Below are 23,916 nucleotides of genomic sequence, written 5' to 3'. Positions count from 1 at the left end.
TTAAATTTTTAAGGGGCCCCCAAGAGAGTGGGGCCCTAAGCCATAGCCTGTTTAGCTTATATGTAAATCTGGCACTGGGTAGGATTCAGGCACACAGATGGCATGCAAGTGTGAGCTCCAGGGAGGAAGAAGGCTGCTCGTCCCATCTCAAAAGAATGCTGGCTCTGGAAGCAGATTAAAAATCCCAGCTACACTTGCAACTGAAATTCTTCAACTTTCCACTGTTTGCAAGGAGCAAATCCCACCCAAGCCATGCAGATAGCTCTGTACAACAGATGCTTCAAGTTGTTCCCCAAAATTCAGCTGAAAATTCAACTTATGGTAAGACTGGAGAAGCCAGGTGAAGTGGCATTTTCGGCTGAATTTCGCCTGATTTGCAATGGGAGTTGAATAATTTCAACTGCAACTGTATTTCCAAGGGAATGTCTGTCACAGAAACACCCAGTTTCTCTGGCGGTGGCAGAAGTGGTGCCCCCTTTCACCAGGCAGGTGCTCAATTGTGTGTTCATAGTTCTAACTCGGGAATGGATATTCACAAATCTTCTAAAATTGTCAGACTTGACTATTTCCATATCATTCTGTCTGCCTCTGTAGGTCAGGAGGAATTGGGCTGCTGGCCCCTTTTACTTACGGTAGTATCATCTTGGCAGTGGCAGCTTCCATGGAGGAAGGTGCTTGCTTTCTCTCCCCACCCCCTCCCTCTCCCTTGCCCTCCGTTTACAGGAGCACTTGCGATATTGCTGGTTTCCCCAAGAGCTGAGTTTGTTGGAAGGAAGCCGTTCCTCCCATCTTGTCCTTTGCCTCAGGTGGCAAAATGTTTTGAGCCAGGCCTTACATTGGGATCGCTCAGCCAGTAGAGCATGAGACTGTTAACCTCAGGGTCATGAGTTGAAGCCCCACAATGGGCAAGAAGATTTCCTGCATTGCCAGGGGTTGGACTAGATGTGCCAGAGTGCCAGAGTTGGACCTGGGACAGACCCCCACTTGGCCATGAAGGACACTGGGTGTGACCTTGCAGTCAATCGCTGCCTCTCTCAGCCTAACCTACCTTGCAGGGCTGTGGGGGGGGGGGTTACATGAAGAATGGGGGGAAGAACCATGGGCACCACCTTGAGACCCTTGGAAGGAAAGGTAGGGTATAAATGCAATCAACAAATAATAAATAGTAAGCGCCAAATTGAAAATGGCAACCCTTGTCAGATACTGAATGCCATCACATGCTGACCATCAGATATTGTCGTGCATGAAATAACGGAACAAAAAAAAATAATAGGTGACAAATGTAGAGATCAAGTATTTGGTAAACTTCTGGCAAATTTCTAGCATGTATCTGGAAAACATTCAACACCTAGAAACACATGGAGGCCAATTTTAGGATCGAGGGGAAGGAATCACACCTCCTACCGTCTCACAAAGGGAGTAAAGCAGACATCCGTGGGGGGGGGGGTATGTTTCCACCTACCATTCTCTGCTGCGCGCTTGAGGTTCTCGATCATGGTGTCATAGTGAATCCGGCACAGGACTTTCTCCTCCACTAGGCCAAACTCCTCTCCAGTGGACAGCTGCCGTTTGCAGGAGAAGCAAGCAAAGCAGGCCAGGTGGTAGGCGTTGCCGCGGGCTCTCCTGACCCAGTCGCTGGCATAGATCTGCCTCCCACAACGGGCGCATTTTGTACCAAACCGACTGCAAGGAGAGAGAAACACAGAGTAAAGAAGCTGCCAGTGCCTTGGGTCGCCTCCTGCTCACTCTTCTCGTACTATACCACCAGCCCTAATAGGTCACACTCCCTTTCAGACTGAAATGCTGAAACAGTAGCCTCAGGAAGGTGAATCCCCTGGGACAGTGAATCAAAAGCCAGTGTGGAGTAGTGGTCAGAGTGCCAGACTAGGACCTGGGAGACCAGGGTTCGAATCCCTACTTCGGCATGAAGTTCACTGGGTGTGACCTTGGGCCAGCCACTGCCTCTCAGCCTAACCTACCCCCCACGGGGTTGCTGTGGCGATTAAGTATGCTACCTTGAGCTCCTTGGAGAAAAAGGAGGGATATAAATGCAATAAACAAACAAACAAACAAATAAAAAATGTAGCAACAAAACCTTGGTCCAACAAAGAGATATAGCACACCTGTTCCTCTAGATAGGCATCTCCAAACTTTGGCCCTCCTCCAGATGTTTTGGACTACAATTCCCATCATCCCTGACCACTGGTCCTGTTAGGTAGGGATCATGGGAGTTGTAGGCCAAAACATCTGGAGGGCCGCAGTTTGGGGATGCCTGATCTAGATGACATCCACCTGGAGGAACCAGAGAAAGTGCACTCATGCTATATCACCTGAAACTGTTTCACTGCCATTGGGAAATAGCATTGGGAATCATAGCTTTTTGAAATGCTACAATTCCCAAGGTTCCTTGGGGTGAAAGGTGGGTAGTGTTGATTGCTTAAAGCAGCTCTCATTTATACTGTAGACCAGGGAAGGGGAACATGTGGCTGCCCAGGTGTAGACAAGCCACAGCTCCCATTATCCTTGATTGATCCTTGGCCATGCTGGTCGGGGCTGACATTGTGAAACGAAGTCCAACAAAAGTGGGATATAGGTAACAACAACAACAACAACAACAACAACAGGATACAGGTTTGCCACAGATTGTGCATCGCTTCTCATGACTTGCACTGGTGATCATTCTCCACTGTGCAGCGGAAATACACCTCCCAGCCAAAACATGGCAGGAGTTCAAAATTCCACTTGAGGGAACTTAACTCCTAACCTAGTGCAGACAATTGCTTCCCCTTCAGTTCCATACTAAGGACTGAGAACATTCTCCTGGCAGAGGAATCTACCTCCCTTTGCAAGATAAGGGGCCATTCCCCCATGACCCATCTGTGGTCTTGCTCATTCTTTGAGTCATCCTGGCTGGGAGCAGGCTTCCTTCCTCCTTGCAGATGAACATGAGAACATAAGAAGTGCCAGTGGCCCATCTAGACCAGCATCCTGATCTCACAGTGACCAACCAGATGCTGGTAGGAAACCGGGGAGCAGGACCTGGGCACATGGGCCCTCTTGTGCTTTCCAGAAACTGGTATTCAGAAGCATTGCTGCCCCCAACTGTGGAAGCAGAGCATGGCCATCCTGGCTAGTGGCCATCAATAGCCTTATCCTCCTCCATGAATTTGTCCAATCCTCTTTTAAAGCCATCCAAGTCAGCAGCCCTGGGGGAGGGGGTTTCATGGTTTAACTCTCTGCTGCATGAAGGACTTTCCTTTATCTTCCTGAACCTTCCAACATTCAATTTCATTGGATGCTCACAAGTTCTAGTGTTATAAGAGAGGGATAAAAACTTTTCTCCGTCTACTTTCTCCCTTCCATGCATAATTTTATAAACTTCTATCATGCCACCTCTTACTTTTAGAGGACATGTTTACTAAATTATTGCATTTTAATGTTCTGTTCTGTTGGAAGCCTCCCAGAGTGGCTGGGGAAACTCAGCCAGTAAGCCATGTTGGTCTGCCGTAGCCGAAACAAAATAAAAAAATTCCTTCCAGTAGCACCTTAGAGACCAACTAAGTTTTTCATTGGTATGAGCTTTTGTGTGCATGTGTATCTGAAGTAGTGTGCATGCACACAAAAGCTCATATCAACGACAAACTTAGTTGGTCTCTAAGGTGCTACTGGAAGGAACTTTTTTATTTCTTTTCGAAGTGCAGTGACCAGAACTGAACACAATATTCCAAATTTGCTCACAAAATAGATTTGTATAATAGCATTATGGTATCAACAGTTTTATTTTCAATTCCTTTCCTAATGATCCCTAGCATATAATTTGTGTTTTTCATGGCTGCCACACACTGGACAGACATCGTTGAGCTAACCACAGCAAGCCCAAGATCTTGTTCCTGGTCCATCACCACCAATTCATACCCCATGAGCATATATGTGAAATTAAGGTGGTTTTGGGCCAACATATATCACACTGCACAGTTTTACAATGAATTGCATTTGCTGTTTTACTGCCCATTCCTTTCAGAGCTCTGTTTTATTGACCCTGAACAATTTAGTGTCATCAGAACTTGACCACCTCACTGCTCACACCTAACGTTAGATGGTTTATGAACAAGTTAAAATGCACAGATCCCAATATTGATACTTGGGGGACTCCATGTTCTTTGATTTGCAGAAGATAGGGAAAAGGCTTAAGACAGTGATAGCAAACTCAGCCCTCCAGCTGTTTTGGGACTACAATTCCCATCATCCCTGACCACTACTCCTGTTAGCTAGGGATGATGGGAGTTGTAGTCCCAAAACAGCTGGAGGGCCGAGTTTGCTATCAGTGGCTTAGATGGTCTATTGCAGGCATCCCCAAACTGCGGCCCTCCAGATATTTTGGCCTACAACTCCCATGATCCCTAGCTAACAGGACCAGTGCTCAGGGATAATGGGAATTGTAGTCCAAAACATCTGGAGGGCCAAAGTTTGGGGATGCCTGGTCTATTGAGACCTCCAGCCATTTTCAAGTGGTCCACAGGCAATAGAAGTTTGAGAACCACTGTAATAGATACCTGCCCTGTGAGGAGGGAGGAAGAATGGGGCAGAGGTGAGGCCTGTCTCCTCAGCATGGCCCTTGGCTCATTTGCTTCACATTGCAGGCTCTTTGCACCCACTTTGTCCCAACAGAATTGTGCCATTCCCAGCTCTGGAATGTGGCAGTGGTGCTGAGGGCTGAGTTTGGAGGTTAACTGCTCCTCCTGCGGCTTTGTAGAGCTAAAGCAGTACTCAGCATATTAAGGATGAAGCCCTGGTTCTTTTCTTCAATTTCCAAATGATTAGGAGCAAAAGAACATTTGACTATCAAGCTCCCAAGAGCCAGGTCCAATGATTACAGCCAACTTTTGGCACTATCAGCTCACTCGTCTTCATATCCAACACAGAGATGGACCCCGTGCAAACTCTGAGCCAACCTCACCGGCACTGTTGGCCACAAAGCAGATAAAGTGGGTCCCATGGAACATCACCCAAGTTGGGAGCACTGACCCCGTCCCCCATTGCTCTTATGCAGCTCCGGACAACCGGAGCAGAACTGCATCTGAAAAATGCAAGTGAGGAGTTGTGTCTGAAGAGTCTCGAAATCAAATTGGAAAGAGGGGGAAGCAAGGGAAGCGAGGAGGAACAACCAAGACTGTGCTAATTTCTTGCATATGGGGAATGCAGCAAGCTGGCTGTGAGATACTCTGTTTGCATGGTTGTACAAACAAAGGAGCGGTATTAATTAATTTTTCATTGCTGCAACAGGCTCAGGGAAAGCTTGGGTCCCCACCAGCAGCACCAGAGAGAAGAAAAATGATTTTTGAATAGACCTGCAACACTTACATTGTTCTACACAGAACAATCTGTGTAGAAGTGTAGAACAATCTGAAGAAGTGTGCATGCACACGAAAGCTCATACCAAAATAAAAACTTAGTTGGTCTTTAAGGTGCTACTGAAGGAATTTTTTTATATTGTTCTACACAACCACTTTGAGTAGTGACTGAAAGCGTTTTCCAACTTACTTGGTAGATAAATCAACTGTTACCCATTAATTTTGGGGAGGCACATTTTAATCAGGGAGGGCAGGTTTACATACATTGTTTTAACTCTAGTTTTTCTGCCCCCTGTTCCAGTAATACATCAGACCTTTAAAAATGATATTCTTTCAATGAACAAGAGCTTTTGGATCATGCTTTTAGTTATTAAGTTAAAACTGGATTTTTATAATATCACCTGCCCATTCAGACAAAGAAATGTACAACTTTGTGTAGGAAAAGCAGGATGTAATAATAAAACAAATAATTAAAAAACCTCTTTTGAAAAATGTTTACCGGTAAGTTAAATTTGAGGTGTAAGTAAATATCGTAAGGACTAAATTGGTGGGTGTTACAAGAAGGTGCTACAAAAGCAAAGTTATCAAGGCAACAAAGTAACATTTAGAATCACACACAAAACATTAGCTGTACTGTATCAACATTTGCCTCAGCTCAGATCTGTATTGAATTCTCAGCAAGACCTGAGATCATTTCTCTGAGCCACAGCAAGCTTCAGACACACACTTGCAGCCGTGTTCTCAGGATAGCCCTTTGGGGAAGTAGCCTGGGAGCCCCACTCAGCAGAATGAGCAGCAGGCCAGCCTGACTTGCCACACGTGGACGGTGGAAGAGGAGGGCTGTGTCCAAGACTCTTAAGCCCAAGTCCAAAATGACCTGACTGCACAGCAAGAAAGTGAAGACACAAAGGCTGCAGTGCTTGTGCAGCCAAATAAAAAAACATCCAAACAGCAACCCTGGCAGTGCGTAGTGTGCTCCCCACTGAACCCCAGTGGGGAGGCCTTCCTCCTTTCAGGTTTAAATTGCCATCTGCATTCAGGCTTCAAACCCCAGTGGAATGTGCTTACAGTAATTTAAACCACTCATATTTAAGTCAAGTGCTGAGAGCCTCATTGCCTGTTGTTAGTGTCAGACCTTACAAAAGGGATGGGGAATCTGTGGCCCCTCAGATGTTGTTGGACTCCCAACAACCTCAGTCAACATATGGCTGATGGCTACGAGTGATGGCATCTGGAGTCCAGCAACATCTGGAAGGCCCCATAGCCACCACCCCCTTTAAGCAGGCTCTGAAATGCATTTCGTTCCCTACTGAGAAACTGCCAGCAGCCCACACCACGGGAAGGATTTCTCAAGCTGAGGTGCAGGAATTTTTTATGCCAGCCTACTTCACAGGGCTGTGGTGCATGAATAGTCAAATCCATATAATTAAGGCATATTTTTAATCAGGCAGCAACTGATGCCTCCCCCCTCACAATGCATGCCTTCAATATTAGTTTGTATTCCACTCTGCATACATGGGTGGATCTAATCTGGTTCAAACACTCCTGCCTTCACATCTATTTGTGGCTGTTTCTAAAACATGGTGCTTTGTTCAGCGCGCGCACAGAGACTCAGATTTCCCACATCTGCATTTTAAAAAGTATGTACCTAACATTGTATAGGTACATGTATCTTCCAATTCAATATTCTCCTCCCTTGCTTTCTATGTCTCGTTAGCACAATTCATCTGTGCCCAGAATAGTCCTAAAAATAACATTTCCTCCTCTGATTACAGGCTTTCTCAGAGAGGGAGGGAGGGAGGGAGGGAGGGAGGGAGGGAGAGAGAGAGAGAGAGAGAGAGAGAGACCTCCTTTCACCTCTTTGCCAAGCTCAGTTTGTGTCTAAAGCTAGTAGAGAGTTTACCTTTCAGGCCAAAACAACCCAAGGATCTGCCTGATAGAAGGAAAGAAATTGTGGTTTTTGTTTTAAAGGACAAAGTAAAAGCAACAGTGGCATCCTTTTAAGAACATAATAAAAGCCTGCTCAATCAGGCCAATAATAGCCCATTTAGTCCAACGTCCTGTTCCCACAAGGATGCATCAGATGCCTGTGGGAAACCAACAGGATTCGAGCACAAGGAGATCACTCTGCCCTCCCGTGGTTTCCAGACACTGGTATTCAGAAGCATCACGGCCTCTGATCATGGAGGCAGAGCATATCCATCCTGGCAAGTAGCTACAAGTAGCCTTCTCCTCCATGAATTTGTCTAATCCTCCTGTGGGAGTGAGTTCCATAGATTAACTTTACACTGATGGTATTTGAACTTTCAAGCTAACAAGTAGCTTACCAGCACAAACTTTTAAATGTCTACTCAGAAGCAAGCCCTCGGGAGTTCAGTGGGGCTTATTCTCATGTAAACTTGTACCTTAATTGTGGCCCTGGTAGGTGCAAGTGAGCTCCCTCCCTGCTTGCATTATCTCCATCATCAATTATTATTAATTATTATTAATAATTGAATTTATATACATACCACCCTATACCCAGAAGTCTCAGGGCAGTTCAACTTGGGTTCTGCTTTTCTATAACAAATACCCTTCCTATGCAGCTTATTCTCATAATATTTAAAAACCCCAAAATATGGTAAAAGAACCACCACAAAATAGAAACAAAATTGCATAAAATGTTAAACACCTAAAACGAACAGAACAGCATCATTATTTATCTTTTAAGTCTAACCACCAGCCTAACATCGTTAAATCTCAATTACAGCAACATTTCAGCCTCCACAAACAGATACAACCTCCTACATATGTAGGGATCTACATATAATATAAGGGATCTTCAAGCAAACAAAAACCACTTATAATAATGTCTTGGCCCTCTGCACATGCAAAGCATCCTAAAGAACAATAGTACCATTCTATATGTGTCTACACAGAAGTAAGTTCTGTTATTGTCAGTGGGGCTCAGCTTGTAGTCTACCCACCTGCAATAGGTGACAGCCATGCTGAACCCTCTGAGAACACCACAAAGCCTTGAGGAAAGTCAAGGCAAAAACATTTGTGGGGTTGCATGCTTTTGAGTGTTAGACTACCCATACTGGAAATAGAATTGAAATAAACTCAGAGGCCGCTTAGCCCAACCCACTGCTCAGAGCAGGAACTGCAATGGAAGGTGCAACCTCAACACCTCTGGCAGCTGGCCACCCAGCTTCTATTCAGATACCTCCAGTGACAGAGAGCCCACCCTGCTCCCAAGGCAGGTGGTCCCACTGCAACATCTCCTTCCATTTCTCAAGGCTTCCTCATCCTCTGCTTGACTGACTGCTCTTCAGCTCTCTCTCCTCTCCTTCTCCTCCCCTTGCAGCTCTTTCAAGGAAGGGACTTCGCTCAGTGGCACAGCTCCTGCCTTGCATGCAGAAGAAGGTCCCAATCCCCAATGGCCTCTCCACATAGGAATGAGGGAGAAGCCTGCCTGAAACCCTGGAGAGCAGCTGCCAGTCAGTGCAGACAAAGCTGAGCAAGATAGACCAAGAGTGAAAGGCAATTTGCTGTGACTTGCTTTCCTCACCATCCCAGCCATCCACCTAGGCGATGCTCAGTGCTCTTTCTACTTAAAATGCAGCATCTGGTGGTGATACCTTTTGTGTTATTGCATCTTCTTGCCATCAGACATGAATTACTCACCTCACTGCTGCATTTCACCTGAGCCAGGTCTAAACGGTTGCTTTAAAACCATCTTGCAGAGTAAGGAGGAGACCCAAGCCATGCCCCAACACCAGGTGGTGAATTTGCATTGGAGCCCAGCCGAGCAGGAGAGTGACAAATTAAAACTGCTTTGAAATAACTTCGCCAGCTGACAGTGGAATGCAACATTTTAGATGTCTCGGTAGCATAGAGAAAATACTAGATTAGGTTAGATGGGGGGGGTGTATTGCTGGAAAGTAACCATCTCTTGGATTTGCTCTGATGCCAATAGTCAAGGAACAGAAAACATCTACCCCCAAGTAGGCTTATCTTCAAGTTGCCACAAGGTTGCTTTTCACCTTTTTAAAAAATGTAGTTTATGCAGAGTGTATGTGTGGGTGTTCAAGATAATATATCATTGGGTAGGAGATACCTATATGTGTGTGTGTGTGTGTGTGTGTGTGTGTGTGTGTGTGTGTAAAAACAAAGTGTACAGCACATTCCATGCAGCATCTTAACTCAGAAATGTGCATATTAAAATGGGGAAAATAATAAGCATTGATACATGCTCAGATTAATTATAAGTAGGATATATATATATATATATATATATATATATATATATATATATATATATATGCCATTAGGTCTTAGTAAGTATGTGTGTAAATAAGTGAATGGTCATTTTAATTCAGTGTTTCAGTTTTTAACTTCTTTGATAATACAGCAAGAATTTCAAATTATTATTATTATTACGAACATATTCTGGATTTCACCAGTAGATGTGGATCTCTAGGTTTATTGCGGGAAAGTGAGGAAAGGCAGCAGTGGGAAATAACAGTTCCTTTGGTTGCTAAAAGTAAAAATAAATTATGGATTAAATAACTGGAAAATAAGTGTTGTGGGTTTAACTGACTTTTGTTCTGCCTTTGAAGTTTCAATCGCCATTCTAAAAAAAAAAAAAAAAAAGCCCCCTCTCCTGCGAGTCTAATCGCAACCCTTCCTTCCCCTGCAATCTCCATTCAGAGACACCCGGCAAGAGCCTCAATCAGAGTTTGCTTCAGAAGGATGTTGCTTTTCGGGGGCGGGTGTTTAGCGTCCAATTAATACTCCCCCCCCCGAAACTTGTCAAGACCTCGATTTTGATTTACACCTTTTTGGGGTGGGGAGGAGGGGACACATTTAGTCAAGATGTGGCATGGATTTTGGTGTCCCGGAAAATGACAGATGATGAAGGCGAAGCCCAAGACCGGAGCGGGGTTGGAGGAGCATCACCTGAATTTTTCAAACCTGCTCGCCGCCCTCTAGTGCGCAGTGTTTTAAAGAACAAAAGCAGGGTTTTCACTTTTATCAAATCTCTCCGCTCCCTGTATTACAATTTATGTTTTTGTCCTCTTCAAGAGCAAATCTCTTTCCGCATACCGCTTGAATGTAAGAAGAATGTTCCGTTTTCCGCAACGCAAGTTGTTCGGAAGCAAGAGCCACTGCGCTCCATAGAACATTTTCCCGCTCTCCACCCCGAGAATTTACAGCCTTACAGCGCAAATCCCGCGCAGGTTTTTACTTATGGCGACTCCCCCGTGCCCCGGTGAGATTTACTCCCAGGTAGAGGGAGTGAACCTTGCAAGATCGCAGCCTTAAGATCCTCTTTGTCTCTTATAAAAAATCCCTGGCCGGGACCGCGGCGCAAGTAGGCTATCTAGAGATGAGCAAAGAGCCAGATTGGAAAGGAGAGCCGACCTCCGCCCCGAAGAGGCTGCTCGCCCAGCAGCTCTCGCCTGCGGGAACGCAGAACCAAGCCTCCAGCCGCGACCCTCATTTGCAAGTTCCTTTGCTGGGAGAGAGAGGGGATTCATGGCAGGCTACCCCCCACTGCGGGGGGGGGGCAGACACTGTCCCAGCCAGGCGAGGTCAGCCTCCCCAAGGCAGGCAAGCGGGGCGGCGGGAGAAGCCTTGGAATGGGACGCATTTTTCAGGTTCCTTAACTCACGCCAAACATTTTAGCACCATCTTCCCGCCACCGCCGCTTCGGCTTGGGGAGATCTCCTGAACCCTAAACCACCACATGCTCCCCATTATTTCTCACCCTAGCTAGTATGAGTTTTTAAAAACCGAGAGCACTTGCGCTGTGTAAATAACAAACGGGAGTCGCTTCGAATCCATTTCGGCTCGAAATCTTGCCACAACAGTGCTTGTTTGCAAACACAAAATCGTAACGATTCGTAGCTTCCTCTATCTTGTTCTTTCTTTTTCCTTCTTTTTCTCCCTACCCCGTTTTCGGGCATTTTTGGTTTGCGGGGTTCTCTTTCTTTTTGAATCCGGGGCAATGCTATAACGCGGGCGGTTGTCCAGTGGCGTAGAGTCCAGACACACGACAGCGGGGAGCGGCGGGGGCGGGTGGCAAATGCCAAAGACTGAGAAGGACATTGGGATGAAGACCCCGATCCACCCACTCGTGCGTAAGTAAGCCCCTGGGAACTCGACTAGGCTTTATTTTAGGAAACGCAGCTGAAAGGAGAACTTCGAAAACCCGAGAATTTGCCTAGATGTTGGTGTTGTATTATTAACAGTAAATAAGTTGCAATCGGTCCTAATCACACTCAGAGTAGACCCACTGATATGAATGGACCTTACTAAGGGCTCAGCGGTTGCATTTTGAGTAGAAATTCGTTGAATACAAAATAATGGGCACAGGAAAAACTGCATATAAGTTGTTCTGCTCCGCTCGAACAACTGAAACCCGTTAGCCATGTCCATTCATTTCAGTGGATATAACTATGGTGGGAACAACAATAAAACAAAACTATTACAACTACTACTTTCAGTTAGGTGGCATGGTAAGGAAAGGTTTAAAAATCAGACAGCTCCGCAGCGCTGTAATTTCAGCAGCGCGCTCTCAAACAGAGCTCGCCTGCTTTGTTTTTCCCCTTCCGGAAAAGGTGACTCCCAACGCGCCCCGTCCAGGGAGCCTTGGTCCCTCGAGGAAACCTGGCGCTGCGCGGCCGCCTCAAGGTGCATTAGGGGGGCAGCGCCTGGCGAGAGGGCGAGCTCTCCCCCTTTTCCGAAGCAATTACCCCCAGAAAGGGTCTGCCCGCCTCGGACCTCCTCGACGGCAGGCCGGGAGGGCGTTGAGGAGAGAACGGGGTCCCAAGCTAAGGAATGGACAAAGAAGGACTTTCTTTTAGGAGGGCCCGATTCCATGGGAAGAGCCTTCCCCTCGTGAGCTAGGGCAAGCCCCCACCCCCAGTCCCCACCTTCCGCCAGCAATCCCAGGTTCCTTTTTTGATCCAGCGCTGTCAAACGCCGGAGTTCGGATTTGCTTGGGTGGGTCCGCCTCCAGCTCCTGGAGTAAGTCACAAAATTCGCTGACCATTATTTGGGAAAGCAAAGCAAACTACAATAGTTTGCAACCCTCCCTGGTTACCTTGGCGTGCAAAATTGGGTAGGCTAGAAGACTTTATTCCGTTTTGTTTATTTGAAAGGCATTTTCAGGACACTTTGAAAGATATCAGATGGGCCAATGGCCAGGCCCAGCGAACACTACTTCACTTCTGTTCTTATGTTTATTTGAAATATATCCGACCCTCTTTATAGCCTGAATAGGTGTTATAATAATATTTTTATTATCATTACTATTACTATCGTTATTTCAGCAAGTGCCAACGAAGGGCTCGGGCTTCAGAGCATTCTGGGGCACACAGCCGACGCCCCCCTTCCTCTCTTTAGCACGACGGGTCGCGGGCGCCGAAGCAAAGGCGCCGGCCGTTTTCTCTTTATTCCAGAAGGACGCCCGTTTCCCTGCCGATCATCGCCCAGCCCTCCTGATCTCATTTATCCTCTCAAAAACCGTAGTATTATAAAGCAAACCCACTGTACGGAAGGGTAGGTCAGTTTGAGAAAGCGGGAGGGGGGCACACGGCCTTTCCAAACGGGCCGCGCGACCCGTCAAATCCAAACTAGGTAAAAGCGCACGTAGGTTGTATAAAACGACACACAAAACAAAACCTCACAAAAACTATTTGAGCGGGTCCTTCTCTTAGCTACAGAAAACGGTCGAGGCAGGGGTGCGTTGGTTGGGGGGGGGGAGCGAGGCGTTGTTGTCCTTTGGCCTTGGCTGGCTTCACCGCTGCAGGAGATTTCCTGCTCCGCCCCTTGCCCCAGAGGCCTGCCTGTCCTCTCTAGCACTGGACTAAGAGGCACCGGATCAACCTCCGCGGAAGCCTGTTCTGCAGCCCTTAGAAAGGGGGCTTCGTCCGCCGAGCAAGGGATGGCCCTGACCCAGAGACCCGGCGCCCACCCCCCGCACCTTGATTCTTCAGTCTCCTCAGCAAATTTATGCGAAAGGGAGAGAAACCCCGTCATCGAATCTGGACTCACCCCACCCCCAGTGCTCGCCTCTCGGGGGTCAGCCACAGCCCTGGGAAGCGCTCAGGTGCCCTAGGTATAATTCGAATTCTCCCCCACTTTTCCAGAATAACCTAGCCGTATTCAACCTCTTGGAGGGGTGTCTCTCCGCTTTTATATATATTTTTGAAAGCCCCCCCCCTATGAAACCCTAGCTCTCTGTTCCTGCAAGAAAGAGACGCTTCGGATTTAGTTGCACCCTCTTTTCTACGGGAAAGTGCAGCTGCCCGCTTCGCTCACTCCAAATCTCCGGCCCGGGCGGACAACAACACACCTGGAGACAATCCGAGCGCTGAATCCGGCTAAGGCCAAAAAGTGGAGAGGCTCCAGAACTTTTCTGCCTCCGCTGTCAAAGCGCACCCGCTTCCGACCTGCAGAGCTGCCCCCCTCAGAAAAGGATGTTGGAGGCGGGCAGCTCCAAACCAAAACCAGCGCCCGCCTCCCCTCCGGAGTTCCGCCTAGCCAGGAATCCGAGCGGGACTTCGTTTTCATTACCAAATCCTAATCTTAAAAAGGAAGGAACTGGTTTGAGATTGGGACGCCTGTTTTAAAGTTTACTTTAAAAAATTTTAAATTCGGATTAATCAGGGTTAAGAACTAGTATAAATCAAAATCGAGCAAATTCAGAATCCTGCCTAACTGGGTGCGCGCACCTAAATATATCTATAGGGGTCAGCCTCCCCGCACTTTTTTTTGGCCAAGATTTGGTGGGCAAAGACCCGATGATTGAACAATGCGCACCTGAGTTAATGCTTTGTTCACACGTTCAGTTCGAATCCTTCTTTAGGTACCAGTGAATGCATCATTAGCCGCATCCCGCAAATCGAATATGAACGCTACGGGGCAAAACAACACAAGAAACCCAAGACTCCCATTCTCTTCCATTCTCCAAAGTTGAGAAAATTTCTCTCTTAAAGCTCCAGGCCCACCTCGAGTTCCTCCCAAGTAAACTTCGCTGCGCTGCATATGAAACCATTACTTTAAAAGTGAGAGTAAACCCGCCCAGGCGTTCAGGAGACCTTTCCAGAACAACCAGGAAATTCCAAAGCAAGCGGAATCGCTCCGGATTCGCCCTCCCTCAGTCCCACAGTTCAGTCCATCCCCACGGCCTCCTGGAGCCTACCTGAAATAGTCCATTTTGCAAAAGATTTCTTTGTTCTTGACGTAGCAGCTGTTTTGCTGGCGAAGCGAGGTCCGGCACACAGAGCATTCCAGGCAACGCACGTGCCAAGTGAGGTTGTTCACCTGCGAGGAGGGGGGAGAGGCAATGGGACCTGGGATGAGGGCTGAGGGGGCTGGCAGTAAGAAAAAACCTTGTCCGTTCACTGCCCCTGCCCCACAACACACCTACCCACCAACCATTCCCCCCTACGCGGCTCCCCTTTACCTTGAGCAGGTACCGGTCCACAATCTCCAGGCCGCAACTGGAGCAGACGTTCTTGGTCCCCGACGGCAAGGAGGAGGAGGCGGAGGACGGCGGGGAGCAGACGGAGGGTGTGGAGGGCGTGCTGGCGCCCGAGCGCGCCTCTTCTTTATCCAGGGCGCCCGGGAGCGCTTCCCCGTCCGGCTGGGCCTGCGGAGAGCGAGAGAAAACCAAGAGGCGTTAGACGTGCGGCGCAGCTCGGCGGGAGCCCGACAGCACCCCAGGGCTCCCCGAGAGGCGGAGGACCAGCCGCTCTCTCCTGCTTCTTCCTTCTCCCCCTTTCTTCCTTCCTCCATTTCTCAGCCAGCTGCGCCTCGTCCTCCCCGTCGGAAGCAGGCTTACCATTCGTCAAGGCGCGCGGTGGAGATGTTCCTCGCTGCTGCTGCTGCTGCTTCTGAAACCGGCGGAAAGGCTCTAGCTGCGGGGCTCCATGCCCCCCCCTCTATATAAGCCCGCTCCAGACAATAAACCTCAACTTTGTAGTGGCCATAGAAACGGCGTCGATCAAAAAAGAGGGAGAGGGAGAGAGGGAGAGAGAAGGAAAAGAAGAAAGGTAGAGGCGGTAGGGCTTGTTAATGGAGCAATTTGCGGGGGGGGGGGAGGAAAGGAGAGAAGGGGGGTGGCTTTGAAAAGCGGCTCTCGAGGTAATCGCTGCGCTCCAGGCTCGCTTTGCTTCGCCAAAGCTGCTGCTGCAGCCGTGTCCACGCCGTCCTCCTCCCTACGCCGCCCCGAAGCGCCTGCAATTAGCGCCGAAGCCCAGCCAGAAAGGCAGCGCTTATCAATCAGCCTCGCCGTCGGGTGGGCTGCGTAAAAGCAGCGCCTGCCTGCCCCTTTCCTGCTCCTCTCTTCCCCCACTGCAGTCGCACTTTCTCCTCCCTCTCCCCGAGCACCAAAGAACTGAGACCCCCACCCGCGCGCAGCAGAAAGAGGGAGGAGGCGATTTCTACCTCCCCACCACACAAAAAAACCCGTGAGAAGACTCTCTTTCCTCTCTCCCTACCCGAAATTTTGCATCATTCTCCAACCAACACTCTCCTCCACTATACGCTACCACCACCACCACCAAGGAGGCTTCCAGACGGCATTTTATTTTATTGACTCGTAAGGAGGCCCTTTTGCTCTCGAGGAGACCACCGTCCCAAGGCACTAAAAGCAGAAGGAATTTCTCGAAACATGCCCCCCAAGAAAAGAGATGCAGGAGATGGGGAGACAGAGTCACCTGGGAGATCAAGGAGGTGATCTCACTCTCTCTCCCCACCCCCGCAAAAGGCAGGGAAGGGGTTAGGGTGGCACCTACATGGGGGGGGTGAGGTCACATCTGTCCTCCTCTATAGAAGCTGGGGAGTTTTCCCTCTTCTGTCAAAGACGTGGAAAGCTGGGCGGAGGGGGGGGTTGCAGTTAGGCCTCTTTTATCCTTGTATGCTCCTTTTTTGTGGGGACACACACAATCTCTCAGTCCTCCCCATTCCAAGCGAGCCTAGGTGTCATCCAGCTCAGGTGGGGGCGGGGGCGGGGGCGGGACTGGCTCCTTCTTGCTTGAGGGATTAGGGACCAGGTTCTCAAAACTACGACCCCACCTCCAAATCAGGATGGCATGTTTTTCTCCCCCCACTTCAGGACATTCATTTGCCCACCCCGCTCTCCTCTCTGGAGTTTGCACGGGGCACGGGAGGCTCTCTCCCCCGGCTCCCACCACATGCACAGAAGGGCTCTTCTCCGCTTTTCCTGCCCATCCGCACAATGCCATGCCTCACCTCGGTCCGCGACTGCTGGCCCTCGGACTGGGGGGTTGAGGTCTCATTCTTCCAGAACATGGACGGGGGTGGGTAGTTGGGGGCACACGACGAGGGGAGCTCCCCTCGGCAGCGGCCGCCCAGACGTGACTCACCCGAGGCGACTGCTGGAAACAACTTTAATGTTCCTTCTTTAAAAAACGAAACAAAAAAACTAGGACGCTCCCCGCTCCTGTTCCTCCTTCCTTTCTTTCCTGAAACTAGACGGGGCGGCTAGAGCAGCAGAGGAGAGAGAAGGACCCGGAGGGTGGATATTCCCGCAGGGCTCGGATCTTGCACGTCGTTGAATGAAGAGGCGTGAACGGAAAAGAGTGCCTCTGAGGATGTGCAGCATTCTTCTGCCTCTCACCATGAAGGGAGCTCGCATGGAGGAGGACAGTGAGAGAGAGGCTGAGCCTCCTCAAGTCCCCTTCTAATAATTTAGGCTCACACACAAATATAAGTGAAAGTTATAGGATGAGCTATTCAGAGTGCGTGGAACAGAAGTACTGGCTTGGGAATGTGGAGAGGGTTAGGGGGCTAGTGGGTGGCAAAGGACTTGGAGCTATGATTTTATTTACTATTTTATTCATTATTTTAAGTGCCATCTTGAATAAAATATTGGGGGGGGGGCGGTGGCAGGTAAGCTAATGCTGTTATTGGCTGCATTGACAGAAGTAATAGCACCACTATTCTACCTCCGTCAGACCACACCTGGAATACTGTTCTGGGCACCACAATTTAGGAAGGCTGTTGACAGCTGGAAGGTGTGCAGAGGAGGGCAACTAGGATGATCAAGAGTCTAGAAGCCAAGCCTTATGAGGAACAGTTGAAGGAACTGTGTAGGTTTAGCCTGGAAAAGAGGAGACTGAGAGGTGATGTGAGAGCCACCTTCAAATATCTCAAGGGCTGTCACATGGAAGGTGGAACTAGCTTGTTTTCTCTTGCTCTGGAAGGTGGGACTCGAACCAATGGCTTCAAGTGACAAGAAAGGAGATTCAAATTAAACACCAGGAAAAACTTTTCCATGGTAGGAGGTGTTAGTGGAACAGTCTCCCTCGGGAGGTGGTGGACTCTCCTTCCTTGGAGGTTTTCAAGCAAAGGTTGGATGGCCATCGGTCATCAAAGCATCAGTTGAGAGTCCTGTATTAGATGACCATTGGTGGTCCCTTCCAACCCTATGATTCTATAAGCCCTGCCCCACATAACTAATCCAAAGGTCCAGAGCGCACACACCACTTGAATGATGATGCCCATCAACTTGAGGAGGCCTGACCCCCTTAAGTATTGTGTGTGTGTGTGTGTGTGTGTGTGTGTGTGTGTGTGTGTGTGTGTCTGAAGCGACCTCAGTCCAACTCTCCCTCTCATCCAATGGAGCTGAATGTTAGATGATTCAGGACAGATAAAAGAAAGTCCCTCTTCATGCAGCAATCTATGGAACTCCCTCCCAGAGGATGCAGGAATGACCACCAACTTAGATCATGGCTTCAAAAGAGGAAAAGAAAAGAAAAACAGAGCAGAAGGCTATTAATGGCTACTAGCCATGATGGCTCTGCTCTGCTTCTGTGGTCAGGGGCAGCAAATGCTCCTGAATGCCAGTTTCTGGAAACCACAGGAGGGGAGAGTGCTCAAATTCTGCTTGCGGGTTTCCCACAGGCATCCAGTTGGCCACTATGAGAACAGGAAGCTAGACTAGATGGGCCATTAGCCTGACCAACAGGCTCTTCTGATGTTCTTATGTCATCTTATGTTAACTATCATGCTCCATCATGCAAATAACATGCTATTTGTTTACTAGATGGGAATCAAATGTGTTTGGGGTTGGGTGTGTGTGCATTACATGATGCTTTTAACCACCAATGTATATTACATGTCCTCACATGTAGACACTTAATGCACATGCACATCAGGTATGTAAGAGAGGGCACTCTCAATGGGATCGTTGCCCCAAGTGCTATGAGAGATGGACCAAAAATGGGAGGGCTTGTCATGGTCAGACCATTGTCTCATTAAGTTTGGATTGACAATGGCATTTTCTCCCTGTGAGCCCTCAGAGATTGATGCAACCTGATGTGTCCCTGAATGCTCTGGGGGATTTTTCAGTGGAGAAAGCTGGGGGTCCTGTCAAAGAACTCATCTCAAGATGAAACGGGCAGCTGACACCATTGCTTCCAAGTGGAATTTGGGGAACCCAAACTGTAATGAGCACCGTGAGTGTTTTTGTAGGGACCAGGCCCTGAGTGCTGTGAGTATTTGCAGGGATCAGGCCCTGGCCATGCTTGCTTTGGAGGAAACAGGTACAGGCTGGCAGGCGTGGTCTGATGAGGTAATGTGCTGCACCTGGAGGCAAGCTCAGGAGGAGTAAGGTCTGCACTTCACCCTGGGTTGTTGCTACAGCAACGTGATTTCATGCCATGCTTAGCTAGTTCCTGTTCCGGTTTGATGCAGTTCTCCTGCATCCTGGCCTCCTCTGGTCCCTGACCTCTGATGGACTTGCTCCTGACTGTGGGCCCACCAGCTAGACAGCTACCAGCGTCACTGCCCATACCTTGGCCCTGGTGGACCAGTTCTGGACTCTTGCCGCCCATGCAACGGATTGTGACACAAACAGCCCCTTGGTCCTCTGAGGAGCTCCACACTATGAAGCAAGCTGGGCAAGGGTTGGAGCACAAGTGGCACGGTCTCACTCTGAAACCAAGCAAACACTGGTCAGAACATGTAATTGTGCCTGCCATGTGGCAGTGCACTCTCTAGCAGCCAACCAGTTATAGTTGTTTTAGTTGGTTCAGAGGTTACCGACTCCCAGCGTGGGGGAGGGACTTTTGGAGCACTCGAATACCTGCTGTGACCAACTTGCTATGCACTTTGAGTCACCCCACTACAGAGTGATCTTGGCTCTACACTGTTGCAGCTCCAGTTGAAGTACCCAGTGCCACTATTAAGGATATTTTGTACAATCAGTTTCACCTCATGCAATCAGCTGATTTGGACAAGGTATTGCTGGCAATGCATCCGACCACATGCCCTCTGGCTCTTGTCCCTCCTGGCTTTTTTTTTGGGGGGGGGTTGACTGGTTGGGTGCAGAGTGTGAGGGAGTGGTCCTTGCTGGATTGAAAGAGGCAGTGAATTGCCCACTGCTAAAGAAGCCAGCTCTGGGCCCTTTGGATGGCAACAGCTTTTGGCCAGTGGCCAATACCCCGCTTTTAAGGAAGTTGGAGGAGAGCCTATGGTGGGGCAGCTGCAGGCTCTGTCTAGGAGGAGAGAGATTGTTTAGATCCATTCCATTCTGGCCTGGCCATGGAACCGAGTCTGCCTCTGCCGCCCTCTCCTCTGCAGAGTTTTGAATCTTAGTCCTGCTTCTTGATATCTCATCAGCATTTTATACCATTGACCATGGTATTCTCCTGGACTTACACCAGGCATAGGCAACCTTGGCTCTCCAGATGTTTTGGAACCGCAACTTCCATGATCCCTGACCACTGGCCCTGTTAGCTAGGGATCATGGGAGTTGTAGATGGTGTTTCCTGCTTGGCAGGGGGTTGGACTGGATGGCCCTTGTGGTCTCTTCCAACTCTATGATTCTATGATTCTATGATTCTATGACTTACACTTTGGAACTCACTGCCCATTTATATCAGGCAGATGGTGCCTTTGCTGTAATTTTGTGTGTGTGTGTGTGTGTGTGTGCCTGCTAAAACATTCTTATTTAGACAAGCCTACCCATATGTTTAAAAAGCTTGTATGAGCTTTAATTTATTTTAATCTAGTCTACTGTGGGTGTCCCCGCCTTTATAATTCATTTTATTTTTTAAATTATTTTTAATAATCATAAATAAATAAGAATAAACATGTGCACCCAACCCCGAGACCATTCCATTGTAAATATCCAACCTCCCAAAGTTTCAACACCTCTTGCGATGGTTTGACCCTTTTTTGTTTGAACAGTACAAATTCTACAAACTCCCTCCATATCTCATCAAAATCATTTCTCCTACGTATTCCCCATCTTACCTTAATGACACGGGTTAATTTATCATTAATAGCTATACCCCCCCACCTCTTTATACCATTCTTCCTTTTTATATTCTGCTTGCCCCTTCCACTTCCTGGCTAAAATAATTCGTGCAGCTATCAATAAATGTGAACAGGTCCTTCCTAGCCTGCGTAGCTCCCACCCCATCATAAATTGATAACAATGCTACCTTCGGTCAGCTTTAACCCAGTGTTTTCTGTTATCTCCTTAAACACCCTTTGCCAAAAAAGTTGTACATATTTACACCCCCACCACATGTACTGTGGTTTTAACTTTTTTTTAATAAAAAAATTCCTTCAGTAGCACCTTAAAGACCAACTAAGTTTTTATTTTGGTATGAGCTTTTGTGTGCATGCACACTTCTTCAGGTACCATGCACACGAAAGCTCATACCAAAATAAAAACTTAGTTGGTCTTTAAGGTGCTACTGAAGGAATTTTTTTATTTTACTTCGACCCAGACCAACACGGCTACCTACCTGTAACCTTAACTTTTTTTGTATGTTTTAAATTATGGTTGTAAATTATTAAATGATAATTTTATTGTTTTATCATTTCACCAACTTTCTACCGTCATGACTAGAATCTTGTTCTTTTCACAACGAATTCTCAGGATGCTGAATTCTGGGACAAACCCAAAATGCCTGATGCCAGCAGAGAAGCTGAAGTACTGTGTCCTTGGCTAATGAATGAAAGTGCATGCCGCAGGATTTGCACATGGCCCTAAGAGTGACTTGGGCAGGCAGTGAAGTTGAGCCACCCCATCAACTGTGCAAAGGGAGGGAGGGAGGGAGGGAGGGAGGGAGGGAGGGAGAGCTGGCTTTTGACTGGTTGGCACCCGTCTCTGCTTTGGGCACCAGCCCACCTGAGCCTGCCTGGCAGCATGAAAGCAAATCCCATCTGCCCGTCACCTTGGCCTCTTGGCAGCCGCATCCAAAGAGGGCCTGCTTAGAAATTTGATCACCTCTGTGGCGCAAGGACCTCGCTGGGGCTTCTCTGTAGACTCAGGCCTAGGGAAGTAACATGAGAAGATGGAGCGCCAGCAATAGATAATCACCCTGATTGAGTTTGACATCCAAATTGGCCAGTGCAAGAGAGAGGAAGTCATTTTGGAGGCTGCTCCAGAGGCTGACGCTGAGGCTGCACCAAAAACCTCAAAAACACATTAGGCTGGCAACAACAAAAGACAAACTGAGACCCACCAACTGCCCACCTTCCTCCATGGCTGATTGCCAGATCCTCCGCGGGCCGGATTTAGAAGGCGATTGGGCCGCATCTGGCCCCCGGGCCTTAGTTTGGGGTGGTACCAGTGGCCCCCCCAAGTGATGGAAGGACCCCTTAGCTCAGTGGTGGAACATCTATTTTGCATTGCATTCAACCTCTAGAACTTCCATTTAGGGCTGGGAAAGACTCTTGCCTGAAATGCTGGAGAGCTAGCTGCTGCCGGCCAGTGTAGACAATGCCAAGTTGGATAGACAACAGATCTGTGTTGATAAGGCAGCCAAGGATGCTCCTGTTCTGAACTACAACTCCATCACCCCTGGACATTGGCCAGGCTGGCTGGAGCTGATGGCAGTTGGAGTCCAACAGCCTTAACTGGACTGAAGCCTCTCCACCACTGCCTTAGACTGGCTTGAGAGCTCAGGTTTGCAATATGCCTTTCACAACTGCCTTCCTGTAAAAGACCAAAGGGTGTCCTAAATTGGTTGATGCAACTTAAGGCAGAGGCTCAAATGCCTGCTCAGAAGAGGACAACCCAATGATCCAGCAGTTGAAGCAATTCTCTTTGAGGTTACAATTTTGGGAGCTTTTTAGAGGTGGTGACTAAGGAGAGACTTGTAAGAGGTATAAAACATTATGCATGTTTTAGGAAGACAGTGGCTCAAGGACCGCCCCCGCCCCCCAATCACGACACTAGAACTTGTGGACATGCAATGAAGCTGAATGTATGTTGGTTGAGTCAGGACAAACAAAAGGAAATCCTTTGTCACACAGCAGTTAAAACTATGGAATTCACTCTCAAGATGTGGAATGACTATCAACTTGGATGGGTTTAAAAGATTAAACAAATTCATAGCACTATCTGTGATTCCAAGCCATGAAGGGTATGCTCCACCTGGATTGTTGGGAGGCACTATGCCTCTGAATGCCAGTTATGGGGAACTGCAGGTGGGGAAGAGTTGGTGTTGTGCTCTGGGTCTGCTTGCAGGCTTCCCATCTGGGTTGGCCACTGGGAGAACAGGATGCTGGACTACATGAGCCAAAGAACCACAAAGCGTAATTTCTTTGCTTTTAGTAATGTGTGTGCATTATGCTTGTCTGTGAGTGTGAAGGCCGCTCCCTGCAAGGCCCTTTCCACCTGGCCAGATTCACCAGCCCTACAAAAGAGGCTCCTGGGAGACCAGAGGGACATCACTATGCCTGACAATAAATCCCAATTATTGGATTCTTTTGCCCCATCTTTTTGTGCCTGCCAAACAGCTGTGACATGCTGATATTTTATTCTCTTGTTAATTATGCTGTTTTAAATGTGCATTTTATATTTGACTTCACTTAGCAATGTTTTATTTTTAAATGTTTTAAGATTGTTTTTGTTAACTTTATGCTGGATATGTATTCTGTAGTTGACCTCCTTTATGATGTTTCATCTTTAAGATAATAATTTAGTTTTCTGTTAATTATATTGCTTTGACTGTATACTCTATATTTGATTGATATTTTAATATTCTGTAAACCACTTTGAGACTTTTCTTAAAAATATAAAGCGGTATAGAAATGATGATAATAATAATATATTATACTGTAGCAACATCTTAGAAGCAGCATTTATTCTGTGTGTGAGAAAATACATCATTCAAGATAGTGCATGCCATCTGAATGCTTATAACCACCTACATTATATGCATGATTTAAAGGATTTTAATTTATTCATCTCAGCACTCAACCTAAACATTGCAGCCTGACAAGGCAGCAGTAGCAAATGTTTAAGTGCTGGAGATTCGCCCTTGCCATTGCCAGAGTTGGATGTGTGTTAGGATTCTGCAAGAGGATAGAAACTTGTGCAAAATCCTGCTTCTTGACTATCTTAGCTGTCATCTAAAACACATTAGGTGATTTTAGCTTTTCCAGATGGAAAAAGCTTCAAGCTATAATGCCAGGTGACACTGAAGGGGTCAGTGGGGTGGCTGGATTTGTTTGCATTTGTTGCCGGGTGGGGCACACAACTTCAGTACCTTGTACACCTGTTCCCCACCCCCACCCCAATGCA

The 23,916-nt window shown here is 47.8% G+C and overlaps 1 protein-coding gene across 1 annotated transcript in view; it reads right to left on the bottom strand.

Annotated features, from left to right (window-relative positions):
* LHX6 (LIM homeobox 6) overlaps window positions 1–15,706 on the bottom strand; it is a 32,825-nt gene extending 17,119 nt beyond the window's left edge. Inside the window, exons 1-4 of the mRNA XM_060270251.2 lie at window positions 15,187–15,706; window positions 14,809–14,994; window positions 14,545–14,666; window positions 1,463–1,683 (exon numbers count right to left, since the gene is read on the bottom strand). Of these exons, the coding sequence (XP_060126234.1) occupies window positions 1,463–1,683; window positions 14,545–14,666; window positions 14,809–14,994; window positions 15,187–15,189 (532 nt within the window). The 5' untranslated portion in view covers window positions 15,190–15,706. The remainder of the gene's footprint in view (window positions 1–1,462; window positions 1,684–14,544; window positions 14,667–14,808; window positions 14,995–15,186) is intronic.
* Between the last annotated feature and the right edge of the window lie 8,210 nt (window positions 15,707–23,916).

The sequence above is a fragment of the Zootoca vivipara genome, chromosome Z2 (assembly GCF_965207765.1).
Source record: "Zootoca vivipara chromosome Z2, rZooViv2.hap1.1, whole genome shotgun sequence".
Taxonomy (NCBI): domain Eukaryota; kingdom Metazoa; phylum Chordata; class Lepidosauria; order Squamata; family Lacertidae; genus Zootoca; species Zootoca vivipara.
Note: the sequence above shows the minus strand (reverse complement) of the source record. Positions and strands in the feature narration are given on the sequence as shown.